We start from the raw sequence: 20,654 nt of genomic DNA, 5'->3' as shown, positions 1-20,654 counted from the left end.
AATAAACCATTAAAATCGTAATTGTAGCAAAGGTTTTAATAAGAACGTGAGCGTGAAGTTTTTACAAGCGAATCAATTAAATAAATTTCAATTAGCCACTTTTGAAGTCCAATTGCCCCTTTAAGAGGCAAATATTTTCTAGCCCGCAGAGCAAACTTTTAATTTGTAAACTAAACACTATATCTTATCTATCGAAAGGCGCACATTAAATATTATGACTTAGGAGTAGGGTCTAAGGACTAAGGGCCAGAAGCGTCCGAAGAGCCACCCAAAACGGGTATAAGCCAAAAACCCAGTGACAGTATAGACAAACCCTTGGAAACCCATACAGCTAGTGGATGTCAAAGCCAGTCCTCCCCCCAGTGTCACCCCTTCCATCCTGTCACTTTTAATGTGATGCGCTTTGTTGCCTTTTTGAAAATGTTGCTTCCGCCCCTGCTCTGGCCCTGCTCTTCCCGTTCTTTTGCTTTTCTTTCGACAGGGACAGCGCCATTCGGTAGTGCCGCCGAGTCCCACAAAACTACTTTGACTATCTGAGGCTGGGGCACTGCCGATGTGTGAGTCTGTATCTGTGTTTGCCATGGCTGATTTGAACAGCTCTGACATTTGACGCCACTTTGCACACATTTTTCCCTTTTTGCCATTCCTCCTATTTCCTCCTTTTATATTTTTTATATTTATTCTGCTTTACTGATGGATAAAAAACAGGCACTGAGAGGCAACAACAAAAACGAATTCTAAAGCAGCATATAAAATAGAGAAATGTTTACGGGGGGGCCGTCGCCCCCAGAAAAAAAGGGGGAAAAAAAACAGAAAAACTAGTGCCAGCTGCCAGTCATTCATGGACTGACATATGGCTCACCAGCAGGGGGCGGCAGCGGGGGCGTGGCCGGTCTTGTTAGTGTGCCAGTTATGCGGCCATAAATAGCTGACGGCTCCTCACCTGTTCACCTGGCTGCCTCAGCCACGGCCCCTCCCGTCTTTCACCGGCACACGTTAATAGTTTAAAGTGAGCCCTTTTGACTGCCGAGCCAAGACAGTGGCGGCGGAGTGGGGGTACTATAGGTACTATAGCTATGTGGAGCCCCTGGTCGGTTCTGAAAAGCGAGAGCACGCTGACTAGCTGACTCACTTTGCTGCTCAATTTAACACCAACAATAACGCCAGCAGGGGGCCGGGCATAACTGGATTTTTTTTACAGGGTATGCTAAGGATTTTAATGGAGATTTTTCAACTAAAAAGTTTTTAATTTAATATTTAAACCAAAAATAGATGTAGAATACAGAAACAAAGATATGAAATGGCAAGGACATAAAGAGCTGTGGCCTGCAAGAGGGCCATGCCTTAAAGTTTTCTGTACTTCAAAGTTTATCCACAGCCTTAGTCAGTATTCCTTAGTCCAATCCTTTCCAAGGACTCAAGCTTACCTGCCATAATGTCAGAGTGCCAAAAAATTAAGTCAAGATACCTGAGAGCCAAAAGAAAAAACGAAACAAAATGCAATTTCGACTGCCAGTGATGTTTGCTCCCCGTGAGTGTGTGTATGGATGCTTATATATAGAGGTGTATTTGTATTTATTCAGTATATTGTAGCCACACACACACTACACTTTAGGTTGAGTTTTCTGGGGAATGACTTCCGAAACGCTTTCTACTCGACTCGCTTTCCCTTCTTTGGGGTCTTATTTATACGAGATTTGCGCTTGAGCTGGTGCCTCCGAAAACGAGTGGCCTATGTGTTTTTGCGAGCTTGTGTGTTTGGGTATTTATTTTGCTCATTTCTCATTTTCTTTCATTTTGTGGGCCAAGACGAGGGACCAAGGACCATATTACGTGCTAGACTTACCTCCAAACTAAATAAAGCAAAGAGCTAAATTCTAAATTAGATTCTATTTGTCTTGGCCCATGCTTACAGCACACTTTTGAATGAGCTGGGAGCCTGCTGGGAGTCCATTCATTGCTTTATTTATTTTTTATTCCATTTAATTTCATCATGAAAAGGCCGCTCAAGTTGGAGACTTGAGAGATTTCGTGTTGCCCTCAAATAAATGAATGATGTGTGAGCTGGAGTTGTACTTGACGTGGAGAAATTTAAGAGGCTTTGCACTGGAAAGGCGTATTTTTGCATATTTAATTAGTTTTGAACCTTGTTCTCAGGAGTGGCTTGACCAGCTAGTTTTCACAGAATTCAATTAGGCCGCACAAAGGCAAACAAGACTAAACTTTTTGGCAGTTTCATCGGTGCATTTGGCAAGTCAAACATGGAAAGTTTGAGTAACACCTCGCTTGGCTTCCGATCTCTGCAGCCTTGTAATTATAAAGTATAAAGCCAAACAAAGGCAGCTCCTTGACATTTCTGCTTACATAAACGATAAATAAATTGAAGTTTAACGAAATTCAACATTCGTTAAATTGGGAAACTTTTAAACCGTTCGAGAACCGATTAAAGCACAAAGTTCATTTAACAAAATTCTTTTGCTGCCAAAGGATTGCCCCAGAAACTGTCGTCCCTTTTAGCATTACGTATACGCAGCGTACGCTAGGCATTTCCGCCCTTCGGCCATATTAATTCTTCGTTGTTCACTCTCTGCATGATTCTTTTATGATGTGCTCCTACCAGGCTGCCAAAGAGCATTTATTTTTGTAGAAAATATACTTTTCAGAATACATACATTTATGCCCGAGTTGTGGAAGCTTGTTGTGTTTCTTGACCGAAATTGTGGAAACAGATTATTGCTTCCTCGTGTGGGAAACAATTCAGACAAAAGGCGAAGGACCTTTTAAGCTATCCTCAGGCTCTTGGGAAAATTGAACGTTTCAAAGAAACTCTGTTAGTTTGGCTGACAAAGGACAGCAGATGCGTTTAAAAACATTCGGGCATGCAAATGGAATAAAACTTAATTATTTAGGGACACTTAAGAGCTTGAAAGGTTTGCTCCGCTTATGCTGGGACTTTCGAAGGATTTCATATTTTATGTTTTTGCTAAAAAACAAGTGGGAAGTTTACGAAACTTGTGCTCATAAACTTCTTCGAGGGGATTTCTAGGGAAAAATCCACGCTTATTTGTGGAGCGTGCAGTTGCCGTGTTTTCGCCCTGAGCGGCCCTGCCGCTCGAATAAAACTCATTAACGCACGTTCCCTCCGAAAACTAAACTACACCATTCAGAACTATTCAGAAAGTTTTGTTTGGCAAGACATTAGCAGGAAATAAGCAAATAAAGCGAGGCAAGCAAACGTTGCATGCAACTGCAGGGGGCGAGGCGGAAAACCTTCAATTCGTTGTGCACTTTGTGAAAACTTATTTCGCTTTTCACTCGACTAGGGGGACAAACTTTTCACTTTGAGAGATTGTTTTGTGATTTTTGTTCGTCTCCAGTTTGGCAGCAAAACCAGGACACAGAACCCGAAAACAGTTGGGTTGATTTGGGTGAAGGCCCTCTTCTCTATCTGCATTAACAACGGCCTAACTTGTTAACAATTTACTTAGCCAAGTTCGTTTGAAGTGGCATCTACACTTAGAGAGCTTTTTGATTATTATTTGTTTGTAATGCATTGGAGCCCAAATTAATATTTATTTTGTATTTCCTCAATTTTTGAAGTGTATGAGTCGAGGGAACTCTTCCTTTTTATGCCTGCCACGTTTCGGGCATAAACCGACAAGTTTACGACTTCCTCGACTGCAAAGAAGGCACGCACACAATTTGTCAATCAATAAATTTGCGATAATTAATGCTGCTTATTGGCATTTCATACACTAACCACATCCAACACAGAGCAATCTATATACAATATGTGTGTCTATATCATGGCTTGCCTTCCTTTTTTCTTATTTGCAGTTACAAAATTTGTACGCATTGGTATTGCCGACAAAAACGATTCGCCGCCATATTTCGATAGATTTCTGTACGAGACTGAAATCGATGAAAATGCCGACTTGCAGAGCACAGTCCTCACTGTCAACGCCAAGGATCACAATGAGTGTGAGTAGACCCCCGGAAAGGGACAAGACATAAACAATAAAAGCCTTACTATTTCTAATTTAATGTGATTTTGCCTTTGTCTTAAATTGGATATGAACTCTGTGGGGGTCGCTCGCTGGTTCAAAGCCAAAACAAAACAAAAAAAAAGTAATTTAAAAATTTTTTAGAAAAAAAAAAAAAGAAAACAAAAATAGTAAACAAAAAACATATGGTCTTATTTACCTCTTGAACCCAATGCAGCTAATTAAAAATATCGATAGGCTCAGCTGACCCCAATTGACATTCACCCCCCCACCACAGCTGCTCCCCTTTTTGGGAATTCACCCACCCACGTAAGCACCTGTCAAAAAGTGACAATCCCAAAAGATGCATTTCCTGTCTGCCACCTGATTTCACTTTTATTCTGAATCTCGCTGCGGGCAGACCTGTGCATCTGTGGATAAAAATTATTAAACCAGTGACTTAACCTCGTGGAGGAGAAAATTAGTGTGTGATTTTTTTATAAGAATAGAGGTGAGAAAATATTGAGCTCCTTGCCATTCCCTGCATTGGCTTAGTGTTTATTTTCCCGTTTAGCGGATTTTTGTTGCTGGATGACCCTCGATGCCCGTGGATTTGGAGGCACCACCTGGCCCAACCTCGGCATCCATCATAAGCACCAGCATCACCACCAAGCTGCAGGGATTATTTTTACGACCCGTCGCCGAAATTCCGCCGGCCACATCAACCCCTCTGCCTGTGGAGTCTTGGATCTTTTTTTATGTATTTTTTTTATATAAAAAAAAATTACAAATATCACGTAACTACAACTATTAAATATCCCCGCGAGAGAGGACAAAAATCCAGCAATTTCGAATACCCTTTAAACTTCAAAATTCAAATTAAAAATTTCAATTTTCAAATCCTATAATTTACCAAATGAAAAAGAAGAAAAAAAAGGAAAACCTAAAAATCCATAATTATCAATTTTTATATCATTTTCTGAAAAGTCTTGAATTATTATTTCTAAGCAATCCAATTTAAAAAAAAAAAAATTTTACTTGTTAAGCCCCAAACCTGAATTATTATCTTTAATTATCTTTAATTAACTTTAAGTATCTTTAATTATTATTATCTTTACTATTGAATTGTTCTAAATACCGCCACATTAATATCAATTGTCATCGAAAATATCTTTTATGGTTAATGAAAACCCACCTAATGTTAATTTATTTTATAAGAGATTTTCCTGAATTATAACGTTAACTAAAATGAATTTATATTAGACCTTTTGTTTGGGCACCGGAAGTAATCTCGCCACCCATGCAGTTAAACAACAGTTAGCCACCTCAAACATCTTAGCCAAGGAATTTTCTTTTTTTTTTTCTACACCCCCAACACAATGCTATTTAGGAATCCTTCTCCCAGGACCCTTCCTATTCGATCTACGACGATTCGCGTGACGACCATGTCCAAACTGAAGGTACAAGAACCACTCCCACTTTCCCTGAGCACGGCTGGAGCCTGTTAGTAGATCGAAGTACCTTCAGGACATGTGCCAAACCGTTACAGAATTATGGCGCCCAACGTGGGGCAACGACGTGGCTTTAATTATCCTTTAAGGATATTCGAAAATATAAAGTTGCAATGCCCGATTTCCTTTAACCTTTTCTTACCCCGAATAGTATTTTTTTTTGTTTTTTTTCCTCTTCATTCAAAGTCAATTCTTTAACTTCTTTTTTTTGTTTGATTAGGTTTTTTTTAATTGAGATTGTTCATGCTCCTAAGCTGGGAGTGTGTCCCTCTTCAAGGAAGTTAATCAAACAAATTTCTATAGTATTTTTTTTTGTGGAGATTTTGTTTTTTTTGATTGAGATTGCTCAGGCTTCGCAAGTATGGAGTCTGTTCCTCTTCAAAAACAAGCGAAACTCCAGTAGTAATTGTTCATTCCGGTTTTATTTTTATATTTCGACTTGAATTGAGATTTTTTTTGTTTTCGCAAGCTGGAAGCGGATTACTCTTCAAGGAAGAAATTCATTTAAATTTTAATTAGAATCTTTTGGTCATTTTTGGATTGAGATGGTACAAGCTTTGGACGAACGGAGCTTTTCCCTCTCCAAATAAGACATTTGAAATTAAATAAATAATTTTAGTTCCTTGGCTAGGAAGAATAAAATAAAATAAATAGGCTTTTAACTAATGGCGAGAGTTCTGAAGGATAAGTCCCAATTCAAATATATACATATATACATATATAATATCTTTACGTAACAAAACATCCATTACCCCACTAAAATTATTAGGCAAATTTAAAGTAACAATTATAATAATCATTCAATATCATGGCGGTTAGACGAAGTCTTGAAAATATCCCTGCATTGTCACAGGCCAGGGAATCTCATATTTGCACCATTTGCAATGAAGCTAATGAGGAAGCAGAATGGACTATAACCGCATGTAGGCATCAATTCCATTTGAGGTGTCTCACAACTTGGCTTGAAACCAACGCCACTTGTCCACTCTGCAGAAGGGCATGTAGTAGAAGCGAGTTAGGAAATCCTGAAGCAGGTGAAGCCCGACAGTTGATCGAGGTAGTGCCATCGACTGGCAATAGTCCGCGTACAGGCACCATTCCGCGTACACGGCCTCAGACCAGGCAGGGCTCTCGTAATAATCGAGTTGCCACCACCATTCCCAGGGTAACTCGGAATACCATGCAGAATCCCGAAAGGGCGAACCATACGCGAAGTTCTTCGGCTGGCAACGGCGTCTCAGAAGAGCGGGTACACCAAATAATAGCAGGGGCCTTAGAAAATCAGATGTCGAGCTTGGCAGCGACAATCTCTAATCAAATTAGTGCCACCATGGCAAATTTAAATTTGGGTCCAAGTCGTAGAGGATCACGGGGCGAAATTCCACTCGAATGGGATAATGAGGTACCCAGTTTTGTGTCTAGGGGTAACCCACCTCGCGATAATTTCCGAGAAAACATTCCCTCAAGAAATCGTTTAAGCAATCACTCAGTAGACAGACCAGATAGAGTATCTAGCGTAATTTCAAACTGGAACCTCAAATTTAGCGGATCCAATGGGGAAATCCCTATCGAGGATTTTATATATCGAGTGAATATTTTAACCACTCAGTGTCTAGATGGAAATTATGATTTGCTGTTTCAATTTGCAAACTTATTATTTACGGGTCCGGCATTGAAGTTTTATTGGCGAGTACATCGGTCTCCCGATCTCACAAATTGGTTTTGTTTGTGTGACCGACTAAAGGAAAGATATCAGGATCAACGATCAGATCGCGATATCAAAGAATCTTTACGACGTCGGAAGCAGGGAAACACCGAAACCTTTGATGACTTCCTAGATTCGATGTTAGGGATCGCGGACGCGTTAAGAGATCCGTTGTCTGACTCCGAAATAACGGAAGAGGTCCGACATAATCTTAGGGCGGAATTGAAACACGAGTTGTTGCATGTTCCAACCCCAACCTTGGCGGCGTTGCGCACTGAATGCCACAGGCATGAAGAGTTCTTCAAAGGATTTCGTAATAGAGCCGTACCGCGAACAAATACTCGACCTTCGCTTAACGAAATTCAATTCATTAACCAGACGGAGGAAGATTTTGATGGCGACCAGGAATCAAATGAAGTTTGTGCCATTCGTTCGACGGACAAAATCAAATGTTGGAACTGTGACGAAATAGGACATCGTTATCAAGATTGTTTAAAAACTCGTCGCATATTTTGTTATGGGTGTGGGTCGATTAACACCTATAAGCCCAATTGTTCGAAATGTCATCCCGGGTCGGAAAACCGATCTCAGGATATTCGCCAAAACCATTAGGCGAATATCCTTTTCAAATCTCGGAACCAATCAAATCAGAACTCGATGAAGACGAACTTAACGTAAACCCTATCAAATTTACTCCCTATCATAGACGTTTAGACAAACCACTATCGGACGGTGAAAATAAGGACAGTTTAACAGCCTCAAGAGTTAAAAGTCGTAGCGCTGAGCGCATTCAAAATTATTTTAGAAACGTTCGGGAGCTAAAGAAAGTCGTAATTTCATCACTCTTACACAAGAATAACGACATTCGTCCATTTTCACAAATACAAATATTAGGTCAACCATATTTAGCTCTGCTGGATAGCGGAGCCAACAAAAGTGTAATAGGTGGTGCTTTAGCGAAACGCATTTTGGCGGAGAAAAATAATTTTGAGTCCCGAAAGGGGATGGTAAAAACCGCCGATGGGCAAATGCAGAATATCGCTGGAGTGATCACCGTATCATTGACTTTTAACACCAAGCATGACAGCATAGAGTTTCTAATAGTACCGTCAATAAATCAGGATGTTATTTGCGGCATGGATTTCTGGAAGAAATTCGGAATTTCCTTATCTTTAGTGGGAAATACATATAAGTGAGATAAACCAAACGGAAGGCGAAACGGAAAAAGACCAAATTCATCTTTCTCCTTCGGAGAAGCGTCGTTTAAAATCGGTAATAAATTCTTTTCCGTCCTTTGAGGTAGACGGGTTAGGGAAAACTTCTCTAGTAGAACATTCTATCGACACAGGGGAGGCCAAACCTATCAAACAGAGATTTTATCCTTTATCCCCTGCCAGGGAAAAACTTTTATGTGAAGAAATTGATAGAATGATCGCACAAGATGTAATTGAAGAAGCACCTTCATCAGCGTGGTCATCACCAGTAACGCTGTTAGTAAAACCAAACAAGGTTCGATTCTGTCTAGACGCAAGGAAACTAAATTCAGTCACCATAAAAGATGCTTATCCGATGCCTATTTTAGAAGGGTTGTTGAGTCGATTGCCACCCGTGCACTGTATTTCGAAAATTGATCTCAAAGATGCCTTTTGGCAAATCGAGTTAGATTCTCAATCAAGGGCGAAAACAGCGTTCACAGTCCCCAATCGACCGTTGTATCAATTCAAACGTATGCCATTTGGATTGTCCAATGCGCCGCAGACTCTCTGTCGACTAATGGATATGGTGATTCCATATAATATGAAATCTCATGTTCTAGTTTACCTTGACGATTTATTAGTTCTATCTTCAACATTTGAGGATCATCTGAAACACTTAGCCGAAGTAGCTGTCCAACTTCGAAAGGCGGGGTTGACCATAAATGTCGCGAAAAGTCAATTTGGCTTGAAACAAGTACAGTACTTGGGTTTCATAGTAGGAGAAGGAACGTTGCAAACCAACTCTGAGAAGGTTAGAGCAGTAGCCGAATTTCCCGTTCCCAATACTCAGAAACAGCTAAGGCGGTTTTTGGGAATGACTGGTTGGTACCAGCGATTCTTATCCCAATACTCCACCGTAATATTTCCACTAACGGAGCTCTTAGGAAAGAAGGCGTTCAAATGGAATGAGCAAGCTCAATCCGCATTTGAAGAAATAAAAAAGAGACTATGTTCAGCACCTCTATTAATGCACCCCAACTATGAAAAGCCTTTCATTGTCCAATGTGACGCATCTTTTCATGGAGTGGGAGCGGTACTCGCTCAGTTAGATGACAACAACGTAGAAAGACCAATTGCCTACATGTCAAAGAAATTAAACAAGGCTCAGCGTAATTATACCGTAACCGAAATAGAGTGTTTGGCTGTTGTTTTGGCAGTTTTGAAGTTTCGAATGTACATCGAAGGGCATCCTTTCAAAATTGTTACGGATCATGCCAGTTTACGGTGGTTAATGAAACAGACCGATCTTAGTGGTAGATTGGCCCGATGGGCACTCAAATTACAACGATACACCTTTCAAATTGAACATCGAAAGGGATCGCAGAATATAGTTCCCGATGCGCTTTCTCGTTCTTTTGAAGAACCGGATGCGGTAAATGCTATTGAGGTAGAGCTTTCACCAACAATTGACTTAACGTCCAGTGCCTTTCAATCCGAAGAATACACGGCACTAAAAGACAAGTTTATCGAAGCCGGATTACCCGATTTCCAGGTTATCGACAATTTCCTTTACCATCGAAATTGCTTTTCCACAAATGGAAATAGAGATGAGGTTTGGAAATTGTACGTTCCAACCGCCCTGCGAGAGGATGTTATCCGCTCTAGTCATGATCAGCCTTCTTCGGCACATGGGGGCGTAGCCAAATGTTTGGAACGTATCCGACGAAATTTCTTTTGGCCAGGATTGGCTTCAGACGTTCGGCAATATATTGCAAAATGTGAATTGTGTAGGACGTCCAAGTATCCAAATTATAGCCAAAGACCACCTATGGGAAGCCAGATCATCAGTGAACGACCTTTTCAAAGATTGTATATTGATTTTATAGGGCCTTTTCCACGATCGAAAAAGGGCAATATAGGTATTTTCATCATTCTTGATCACTTTTCCAAGTTTACTTTTCTAAAGCCTGTTCGGAAGTTTTCGTCCCAGATCATTATCGACTTCTTAAGGGATGAGATCTTTGCGTGTTTCGGAGTTCCCGAATCCATTGTAAGTGACAATGGATCGCAATTCAAAAGTCATGAGTTTGCAGCATTTCTTACTAAGTATGGTATTAAGCATATCTGCACGGCATCGTACGCCCCTCAAGCTAATGCCGCCGAACGAGTTAATCGCTCCATTAACGCAGCGCTCCGTACCTATGTACGTCATAATCAGAGAGAGTGGGATATCATCCTGCCCAGTATAAACTGCGCGTTGAGAAACTCCATACATCAATCAGTCGGAGCGGATCCTTACCGTATTGTGTTTGGTCAGTACATGATAACGCATGGAAAGGATTACACGTTGCTTAGGAAGTTAGATCTGTTAAATAGTGGAGCAGGACATATAGAAAGAGAAGACGAATTTACAAACATTCGTGATGATATTGGGAAATACTTAAAAAGGGCATTCTCGAAAAATAGAAGGACGTACGATCTGAGAGCAAGACCAAAATCGTTTGAAGTAGGGGAAGAGGTTATTAAACGAAATTTTCAGCTTAGTAATATGGCATCGAATTTTAATGCTAAATTGGGGCCAATCGGCATCAAAGCCAGGATAAAACAGAAAGTTGGCTCTGCCATTTATAGATTGGAAGACCTTAAGGGGAAGGAGCTAGGCAATTTTCACGCTAAGGATATCTGGAAGGCCTAATTCCAACTCGCCGACCTTTTTCAGCTTTTATTTAGGCATGAATACCAAAATAAAACCTGTGATGTGGGGGTCGCTCGCTGGTTCAAAGCCAAAACAAAACAAAAAAAAAGTAATTTAAAAATTTTTTAGAAAAAAAAAAAAGAAAACAAAAATAGTAAACAAAAAACATATGGTCTTATTTACCTCTTGAACCCAATGCAGCTAATTAAAAATATCGATAGGCTCAGCTGACCCCAATTGACATTCACCCCCCCACCACAGCTGCTCCCCTTTTTGGGAATTCACCCACCCACGTAAGCACCTGTCAAAAAGTGACAATCCCAAAAGATGCATTTCCTGTCTGCCACCTGATTTCACTTTTATTCTGAATCTCGCTGCGGGCAGACCTGTGCATCTGTGGATAAAAATTATTAAACCAGTGACTTAACCTCGTGGAGGAGAAAATTAGTGTGTGATTTTTTTATAAGAATAGAGGTGAGAAAATATTGAGCTCCTTGCCATTCCCTGCATTGGCTTAGTGTTTATTTTCCCGTTTAGCGGATTTTTGTTGCTGGATGACCCTCGATGCCCGTGGATTTGGAGGCACCACCTGGCCCAACCTCGGCATCCATCATAAGCACCAGCATCACCACCAAGCTGCAGGGATTATTTTTACGACCCGTCGCCGAAATTCCGCCGGCCACATCAACCCCTCTGCCTGTGGAGTCTTGGATCTTTTTTTATGTATTTTTTTTATATAAAAAAAAATTACAAATATCACGTAACTACAACTATTAAATATCCCCGCGAGAGAGGACAAAAATCCAGCAATTTCGAATACCCTTTAAACTTCAAAATTCAAATTAAAAATTTCAATTTTCAAATCCTATAATTTACCAAATGAAAAAGAAGAAAAAAAAGGAAAACCTAAAAATCCATAATTATCAATTTTTATATCATTTTCTGAAAAGTCTTGAATTATTATTTCTAAGCAATCCAATTTAAAAAAAAAAAAATTTTACTTGTTAAGCCCCAAACCTGAATTATTATCTTTAATTATCTTTAATTAACTTTAAGTATCTTTAATTATTATTATCTTTACTATTGAATTGTTCTAAATACCGCCACATTAATATCAATTGTCATCGAAAATATCTTTTATGGTTAATGAAAACCCACCTAATGTTAATTTATTTTATAAGAGATTTTCCTGAATTATAACGTTAACTAAAATGAATTTATATTAGACCTTTTGTTTGGGCACCGGAAGTAATCTCGCCACCCATGCAGTTAAACAACAGTTAGCCACCTCAAACATCTTAGCCAAGGAATTTTCTTTTTTTTTTTCTACACCCCCAACACAATGCTATTTAGGAATCCTTCTCCCAGGACCCTTCCTATTCGATCTACGACGATTCGCGTGACGACCATGTCCAAACTGAAGGTACAAGAACCACTCCCACTTTCCCTGAGCACGGCTGGAGCCTGTTAGTAGATCGAAGTACCTTCAGGACATGTGCCAAACCGTCACAACTCAAGCATATAAGTCTAGCATTCGAACTGAATTGCTTGAGCGAAAGAATGTATTGCATAAATTCTCAATTGATTTAATTAAGTGTGTCTTTAATTGTAATTGTCTCGGGGTGGTGATGGGCTTTGTATCCTTCTGAAGGATACGGAGTGGCAGGCAGCTGCTCCACTGATTCCCAGATTATGTCAGTGAACTCATACAAACTAATGCATGCAATTTCCAAGCAATTAAGTTAACTCAATGCAATAATTTATTCAAAAAACCTTTGGATGTGGCTCGGAAATATTAGTTTAAGTTTGATTGAAAATAACATAAAATATTGCACAAAAACAGAGAGATCATTAATACAAAATGTCCGAAATCGGAAAGTGATTTACTACCTTCCTCCCTGGGATGGAATTGTCGTTTGCTCGACTTGCGTAAGAGGACCATAACAAAGTCATCCGAGAACAATTGCTTACATGATTTCTGGCAAATCATGCGACAGCGACATTTTCAGTCAGTTTGAGCCATGAATTCAACGACTTCCTTCCATAAAGCACAAAAAATTATACGAGAATTTATTTATTGGAGTATAGGGGGGCTATAAACATTTAGAAAAAACCAATTTGGCAATTTCCCTCATGGGGCCACAAATTTATGCATAAATATTAAAGCGGCGCTTTAGAAGTATTTCTTGCCATTCCTTGAGCTCATAATAGACATTTGCAACATTTATTTATTTTAATATTCCGCCATGAGGGTGCGTGGGTGTGCAGCCACTGTCAAATATTATTAGGCAATGGCCATGTACCGCAAATATTTACGAAATATTAACAAATAAAGGCTCATTGTTGGCCAAGAAACAGACGCAGAGACACAGCTACAGATACAGAGCAGAAGATACAGCTCAGAGCCATGCATAAATCCATAAAATAGAAAGACAAACACAAATGGATGGCAAGCGAGCATCTTATATGCGAATTTGTATATTTGTGTATTGATTCCCATGCGGAAATTATTATTGTTAATACACACACCCTCGGGTGGGGGAAAGTTCTGCGACTCCGCCCGCGTCTCCGTCTCTGTGGCAGATACAATTTGCAGCACGAAAAACATTCAAAATCTCATTGAAAGCGTTTAACAACTTTCCCCCAGATCCGAGGAGCAGCGCGAACTTGTGGGTAGAACTTTGTCTTTTCTTTGGCTCGGTTTCCACAACAGCAACAGCTCTCAAAGGACAAAGGACATGCCAGGCAGAGGAAGCAGTCTGAGTCTCAATCCGTATCCTTGTTGTCGCCGACGCGACGACTGCGAAAAAAGCTTTAACCCGAATTGGAAAAAAGGAGAATAGTCCTCGGAAGGACAATACACAAGTCAACAAACGATTGTTTCAATTTTCGTTTTTATAAATAAATATACTTCCAAACAGTAACCTTATTGAGAATTTTTATCAGACGCACCTAGAAGATGACTAAGATCTTCTAGATTTTATTACCTCAGCCTGAATACCCTGCTAGCTAGTGTAATCTCCTAGAGAAATGGAAACAACGATGAGAGCTCCGTAGGACGAAAAAATAAATGTGCACACGAAAATTTTGAACTAGTCGTAGACGGAAAAGCTTTCAATTCTCCATGCGAATCGCATAGAATATGAATTGAAGGCTGCGAGTTGAGAAACAGGGTCAGGACGAATCTTTTATGTGATTTCTTGCGTTACCATGTTTTTGTCTAGTCGGGGATCCAAGCATGCCGAGTGGAGAAGGAGCAGCAGCAGCAGAAGTTTGTGCCGTTTCGTGTCCCATTCCAAATTTATGAGCGAAAAGATTATTTATTTGGCTGGCTGTTCCGAAGTGGTTGCCATGTGTTGGCCAAATGTTGTCACATTCGAGCCAGTTGCCAGTTACCAGTTTGCAAGTTCGAAGAACTTCCAAACTCAATGCAAACGATGCTCATTTATTTCCATGTTCACAAATCTCTTAAAGCCCCGAGCTTTAAGCAGTTACTTTTGAACAAGAAGCCGCACCTTTTTTCCGTGTGTGCCATAAAAACACTTAGCTGCCGCCCTCAACTCTCGACCCTGCCACAAAAAAAGGAAAAACATAAAGATGAAAACCTAGAGAGATCAAAACAAGAGCCAAAAGCCCACAATGCTTTTCCTCCACTTTTTAAAATGACTTTTCATGCTAAATAAGTACACAGACAACATGGAGGATTGGTGGCTGGAAGGGGCCGGTGGGTAAGCCTCTAACAGCCATGGCTGCTCCCATGTGTCTCTAGAGTCCCTGGTGTCTGTATATTAATTTATTATCATTATCAGTGATTTAAAATGGCGTCTTGGCGTCGTAAATTGTAAACGTCATTGTCTAGGACTGGGGACTGGGGACTACTTAACAGGACTTGCCTGAGATACTTTTAATGTTCCTGTTGTTGTTATTCCGAGGCGATATAAAAAAGTGACAAAAACAAGAGCCCCTACATGTTTAAACTAGAGAGCATTTTATAGGTCGCCTTCAAACGATGAGCCGTAAATTTAAGTGGCAAAAAAAAAATATAAAGTAAATTGCTTGTGCGAGGGCTGTTCATGAATTAATGGGAAGGGCATCCAGTATGCCTGGAAATCACTATAAGCTCGTCAGTGACGAGTTGTCACTCACTTTTATATCCGAACTCAAACTGCTAAGATCACAGAATATATACTTGAAATATCATATAATGTCGTGCCTGACGCTGAAGCGCCCCCTTACATTTGAGGAGGATTTCGCGGACAACGTTCCCCTTAAACGAAGACGCTTGCAGATCCAGATAAATAACACTGCACCGGAACCGAAGCCGAAAGCCACCCGATCGGATAAGGTCCCTGATGATATTCAAGAGTCCTTGAAGTACTTGCCCCCTCTGCCAGACATGGACTCAAGTGACTCGGAGATGGAAATCCAGACCGCCTCCGCCAACAGCTCGCCAGTCAGGGTGAAGGCCTCCGAGGATGTTCCGAGGAACTTGTTCACCACCAAGCAACTCTACTCGATGTGCCGGAGCATGATCGAACAGAGCGAGGGTCGTTTACGGGAGGAATACGAGCAGGTGCTCACCCAGAAGATGGCTGAGCAGTATGATACCTTCATCAAATTCACCCACGATCAGATGTACCGGGACAACGGACAGTGTTCTAGTTATTTGAAGTAAAAAATTTTTTCGATCGTTGTATTTGTTGCCTAAAATAAATATTTATTTTTCTGAATTAAAAATTACCAAACTTTCCTGGCTGCACTCCGGCTGCTCCGTCTAATTCCCCAATTGTGACCCATGCTGTTAGTGTCAACAGAGACGAAGTCAAAGGCGAATGTGGCCAAGCTGAAATGGCTCCCAACTCCGGCTCCATGGCACTCTGCTCATCTTCAGCTGGCTGAGCAGGTTAAGCGATTTACGCGTCGCTAATTTACGCTAATGTTTGCTTTTCACATTTCCGCATAAATGCACAGACAATGTGGCAACATAGGGCCCCAGTTCGTCCTACCGTTTTCGCGCCTCGGCTCTTCCCCAGCTTTCCATCACGTTTCCTGCCTGGCTGGTTGTCACATGTGAGAGCATTTCCATATTTCGCCGGAGAAGACAGTACTTCGCGGGCTGTTTAAACACAAAATAAGTAAATTATATGGCATCTTGTTGTTGCAGGCCTGCTGTTAAAACATTAGGGCCCTGCCAACATGTCCTTCGCCGCTCCCTCTCGCTCCCGTGGGTGCAAAATGTTTTTTAATGAACCTTATTATTTCAGCTTCCTACCTCCTTTTTCCCACTTGACTTTTGTCCTTTCTTTTTGATCTTCAGAGGAGTTTCTTCGGGCGGAAAAACGAGAACATATCTGATATGTGTGGGTGTCTTTTTCAAATTTAATAGCCCAAAGTATCTCGAAACTTTTTGCATTTTCATTAAATAATGAATCGTTGTATCCTCAGACTTAAAGCCTGTTTGGATTATTTTGACTTTAATGTAATTTTCATTGCGTATACGCAGAGTGTAACGCACAATTTAATTATCCCAGCTGTTTGACGCATTTAAATAAATCTTTTTAATGACCTGGAGTTTTCCTTTTTTTTTCAGCGACGAATATTCGATACCAGATCACAGGCGGTAACATAGGCAATGCCTTTGCCGTACAGAACACCACCGGCGTCATTTATGTGGCGAGTCCCCTCGACTACGAAACGAGGCCAAGGGTAAGTACTGTCATACCTATAAGCTCTAGAATAAAGAGGGTCTACTCGCTTAACCCAATCCCAGAAATGGGTATTCAATAGAGAACATCTTAGGAAAAAAAAGTTAGTCGGATGAATTTTTTACCTTTAGCTTAAGTTATTCTTTCAGTGTTAAGTCCTAGACTCAAAATTGATGCACACTATTCTTTGTCGTATTTTTTCGTCTGGGTCCTAACTTTCCGTTGCATGCATAATTTATATATTTTTGTGCTTTCGTTAACAACAAATATAAAAAATATGCAAAACTATGCAAACTTTCGGAGGGAGAAGCCAAACTTTTGACATGGCAAGGCGAGGCGTATGAAAAAAAATTAATCCCAAAAAAAGGGAAAACTCGCTTACACACTGAAAGCATTTTCAGAGTAGGAAAGTAGAGAGATTGGAGGACAGACAGCTACAGCTGTCGTTACATTTCCCAATGCGCATTTTTAACGTGATTGCCAACGCACCAATCCAGCGCAGACATACGAGCTCGGTTGCGTCCTGTCGCTTCCTGTTGTACCCTGCGTAGTTCGCCGTCATCATCACCTATACGCAACTTGTTTTGGCACCCCCACAGGACTGGAAATCCGTGTAGCTGTCAATGCCCAGCCATGCAACAAGCCATGCCGTGCCACAACCAGCGGCAGCAAAACAACAAGCCTCAGCCCCTGGAACATGTGTTGCCAATTTCGAATTTGTTTTTTGCTTTTTCTCTTCTATTGTTTTTATACTCTTGCAGCAGAGTGTTACAAACAATCCATTAAAACAAAAAAGTAGTTCGAAGACCTTAGTCCAGAAGGTAGGCCGTATAGTATCTTCCCATTCATTCCCCACCTTTCACGGGGAGTCCCCCTGGAATAAATTAACATGAAATCTAAAAATATTTTTGTTTCAGGGGTTTGATGCAGATCGATGGAGAATTGGTCTACAAATCGTTTAAGGTATTCCGCTCAAGAAACGGATAAAAATTGGCAAAGATACAGCCATCTCTGGGGCCATATTGTCCCCACATGCAGTTTTCTTCATTTCTGAAGGGGACACCCCAGAAATTTTAACAAAAAAACTACAAAATATTTATGCTTCTAGGCTATGACGTAGATCGATGTAGAAACGATCTACCAATCGTTTACGGCATTTTTCTCAAGGATCAGATCAAACTTGGCAAAGATATACACATCGCTGTGGCCCGTACGGCCCGGGAAGGCTTAGGATGACTTGAGATTTTGCTAATTATGCTGAACTTTTCATTAATTTATTTCTCTTCTCCTTGCAGTATGAACTTCGCTTGGAGGCGACACGAAATCGCAAGAACAACTACACCACCGTTGTGATCAACGTACGCGATGTCAACGATAATCCACCGGTTTTCGATCGTCAAACATATCGCACGCAAATCACTGAGGAAGACGATCGAAACTTGCCCAAGCGCATCCTGCAGGTATGTTCTTCAGATAGGAAAGCATTGCCTACTTTTTCGGGCACCACTTTATCGCCTTATTGGCTCTCCACAATTTAAATATTGACATCAACAGCGACATGAACAACAGCCAGTCAAATAAAAAATAAGAAACATGGGCAAAGAACAATACACACAATGGCCTACCCGTAATTTGCATAAAAAGCCAAAAACTGAACAATAAAAAACGGGCGGCAGGCCGAAAGCAAACAGCCGGCTGGGTAACTCAAGTGGCAAGTGGATAGCATCCAGAAGGGGATTGGGAAATGGGAAGTGGGGAAAAATATGGGGAAGAGAATGGTGATGAGGCCGAGAAAGTTATCCGCTCGCGTGGAGCGATTCAGCCGTAAACACAAATAAATACTCATTCATTAATAATAACGTGATAGTTGCGCAATGGCAGTAAGAGCACACACACACTTAAATACATTCATCAGCTTTATGAGTCCGCATACAGAAATGCGCATACATGTGCAAAAAGAAATAACACGCATACGCCCCGTTGAATATGTATGTACGTTCGTATCTCGGAACAAGCGACTTTTATTTAAGTCATAATTTACCAACGCAACTTTACGGGCACATAAAAATTTGAATACTCTTTAGTGGATGCATTAAGGAAAACGGCATTTATTCAGATGAAGCGATAAACTAGTCTTAAATAAAATGGTTCCATAATCAGTATAAAAATTCTATTTTCTGGAAGTTATTTTCAGTTTTAATCAGGCTTTTAGATAGATCCATTGCGGAGATTGAAGAATATTTTAATTCGGTGTATATAATCCATAGAGTATGTATTTGTAACATTTTTCTCTGAACATTAAATAAAAATTAAAATGGCGACCTGGCAGCCCCGACCAATAACCGAAAAAACACAAAATGGTTAAAGCAAATTTTTAATTACACATTTATGGCGGGGCAGAGTGCCCCTGGAGAAGCCCTTTTAATGGCGGGCCGCCATAATTAACGATATATTTTGTATCGCATTCTCGGAGATACAAGCCGAGCGGAATGCGTCTGCTGTCGCCGACACCTTTTGGTCGCAAATTGATTTCAGAGCTTGCAAAATTAAATGTAAATATTGCAACGAAACGTTGCACTTCCAAAGAATACCAGGGCGTGTACGGGCGGGGGAGGCATTTAAATTATTCCCCAGGAGCCGATGACACAATGGGTGGGAGGGAGCTGGCTTCCGCCTCGGTGTGGGCGGGCAATAATAATGGGGACAGCGCCGGCACGTAGACAACTCTTTTGTCATATCAACATTTAACGTAAATTGTCGCATTGTGAATGTAAAGACGTGGAGGGAAAGACGGAAGGAGTGGCGTGAAAGGGGGCTGTGGGGAATGGCAGGCACTTAACACGTGACGATGATTTAATGGACAAAGGACCCAAAGGATATTGCTACAAGTTTGCCTGCAATTGTCGGCTGCATCCCCCATTTTTTCAATAACACACAATGGCTTAGACACGCATGCAGAACTTATGCGTGTATTGTTTTGCTCATACTACTATGTAACAAGCAAAAAGGATACAAAGAAGGATACTTCACTCTGAAGGGCGGAGAGAAAACGATATGAAACCAGACACTTATTGCTTTTAATTGGCAGGACAACTGCTTTAAAGGCTGTTTTGTATTTTAGCCAAGCTTGCATATTCCAAATCTGAAATTGTTAATTTTGTTTTAAATAAAAAGTGCTAATCACCTACATGTCCACATCCGAGTTATTTAGGGCCAATTGCAGGGCAAGAAATTCATCAACATGAATTAAAAATATGCAAATATTCTTATAAGATTTTCCCAAAACTTACTTCTCTGCTCAATTTGCTTTTAAGTCGCCTCGGATTAAACCAAATCTGGCCAATTTTCTGCAATTTATTTGATTTTATTCAATTGCCCAGACTCTCATTTGGCCCAATCGAACCCGATAACAATTTTCTGTGATCAAATATTCCAAGGAAAGCTCCTAAATGCTGATTTTATTTACTGTCCACTGGCCTCACAACAAAGAAAATAAAAATAAAACCGTAAAACAAAAGAAAAACCCTAATCCGATTGAATAATTACATAAATCTCTGTAATATTAGCATTCCTCTGGAATCCATTTTTTTGCGGCGAACTGCCTAACAATATTTTGTGGCATTCGAGGCGAAACAAAATAAAATGTGCAAAAAATAGTCGAGCAAAAAATCGAAGCATAAATTTACAAGCAATCTGGCTGGCAGAGACCAGCCACACCCACTGTCCAGATTTTTCAGGCCCTCCTCCCTCTATCGGGTCTTGCATCCCCATTTCAGCATCCACGTTGCCCTTTATTGGACATTTAAAGCATTTGGCTCATTTGCATATTTGATTTATCGTCTCCAATATTGTAAGCAGC

At 40.6% G+C, this 20,654-nt stretch overlaps 2 protein-coding genes and 1 long non-coding RNA gene across 6 annotated transcripts in view; all 3 read left to right on the top strand.

Moving 5' to 3' along the window:
- The window catches only part of LOC6497901 (putative neural-cadherin 2), a 114,230-nt gene that overhangs the window by 77,176 nt on the left and 16,400 nt on the right, over nucleotides 1-20,654 (top strand). For all 4 annotated transcript variants that reach the window (XM_044716399.1, XM_001961649.4, XM_014906388.3 and 1 more), the window contains 3 exons: nucleotides 3,838-3,981; nucleotides 16,681-16,796; nucleotides 18,091-18,255. In XM_044716399.1, the coding sequence (XP_044572334.1) occupies nucleotides 3,838-3,981; nucleotides 16,681-16,796; nucleotides 18,091-18,255 (425 nt within the window). The remainder of the gene's footprint in view (nucleotides 1-3,837; nucleotides 3,982-16,680; nucleotides 16,797-18,090; nucleotides 18,256-20,654) is intronic.
- LOC116654935 lies at nucleotides 3,990-4,822 on the top strand. The gene is made up of 2 exons (XR_004310095.2): nucleotides 3,990-4,494; nucleotides 4,558-4,822. It is a non-coding gene; the product is annotated as an uncharacterized LOC116654935 (long non-coding RNA).
- On the top strand, nucleotides 15,220-15,821 carry LOC116654934 (akirin). Its single transcript, XM_032451709.2, has one exon. The coding sequence runs from the start codon at nucleotides 15,295-15,297 to the stop codon at nucleotides 15,763-15,765; it is 471 nt and encodes a 156-aa protein (XP_032307600.1). The 5' UTR covers nucleotides 15,220-15,294; the 3' UTR covers nucleotides 15,766-15,821.

Source organism: Drosophila ananassae, chromosome 3R, assembly GCF_017639315.1.
Source record: "Drosophila ananassae strain 14024-0371.13 chromosome 3R, ASM1763931v2, whole genome shotgun sequence".
Taxonomy (NCBI): domain Eukaryota; kingdom Metazoa; phylum Arthropoda; class Insecta; order Diptera; family Drosophilidae; genus Drosophila; species Drosophila ananassae.
The sequence above is the reverse complement of the archived record's forward strand: the minus strand, read 5'-3'. Positions and strand labels throughout refer to the sequence as shown.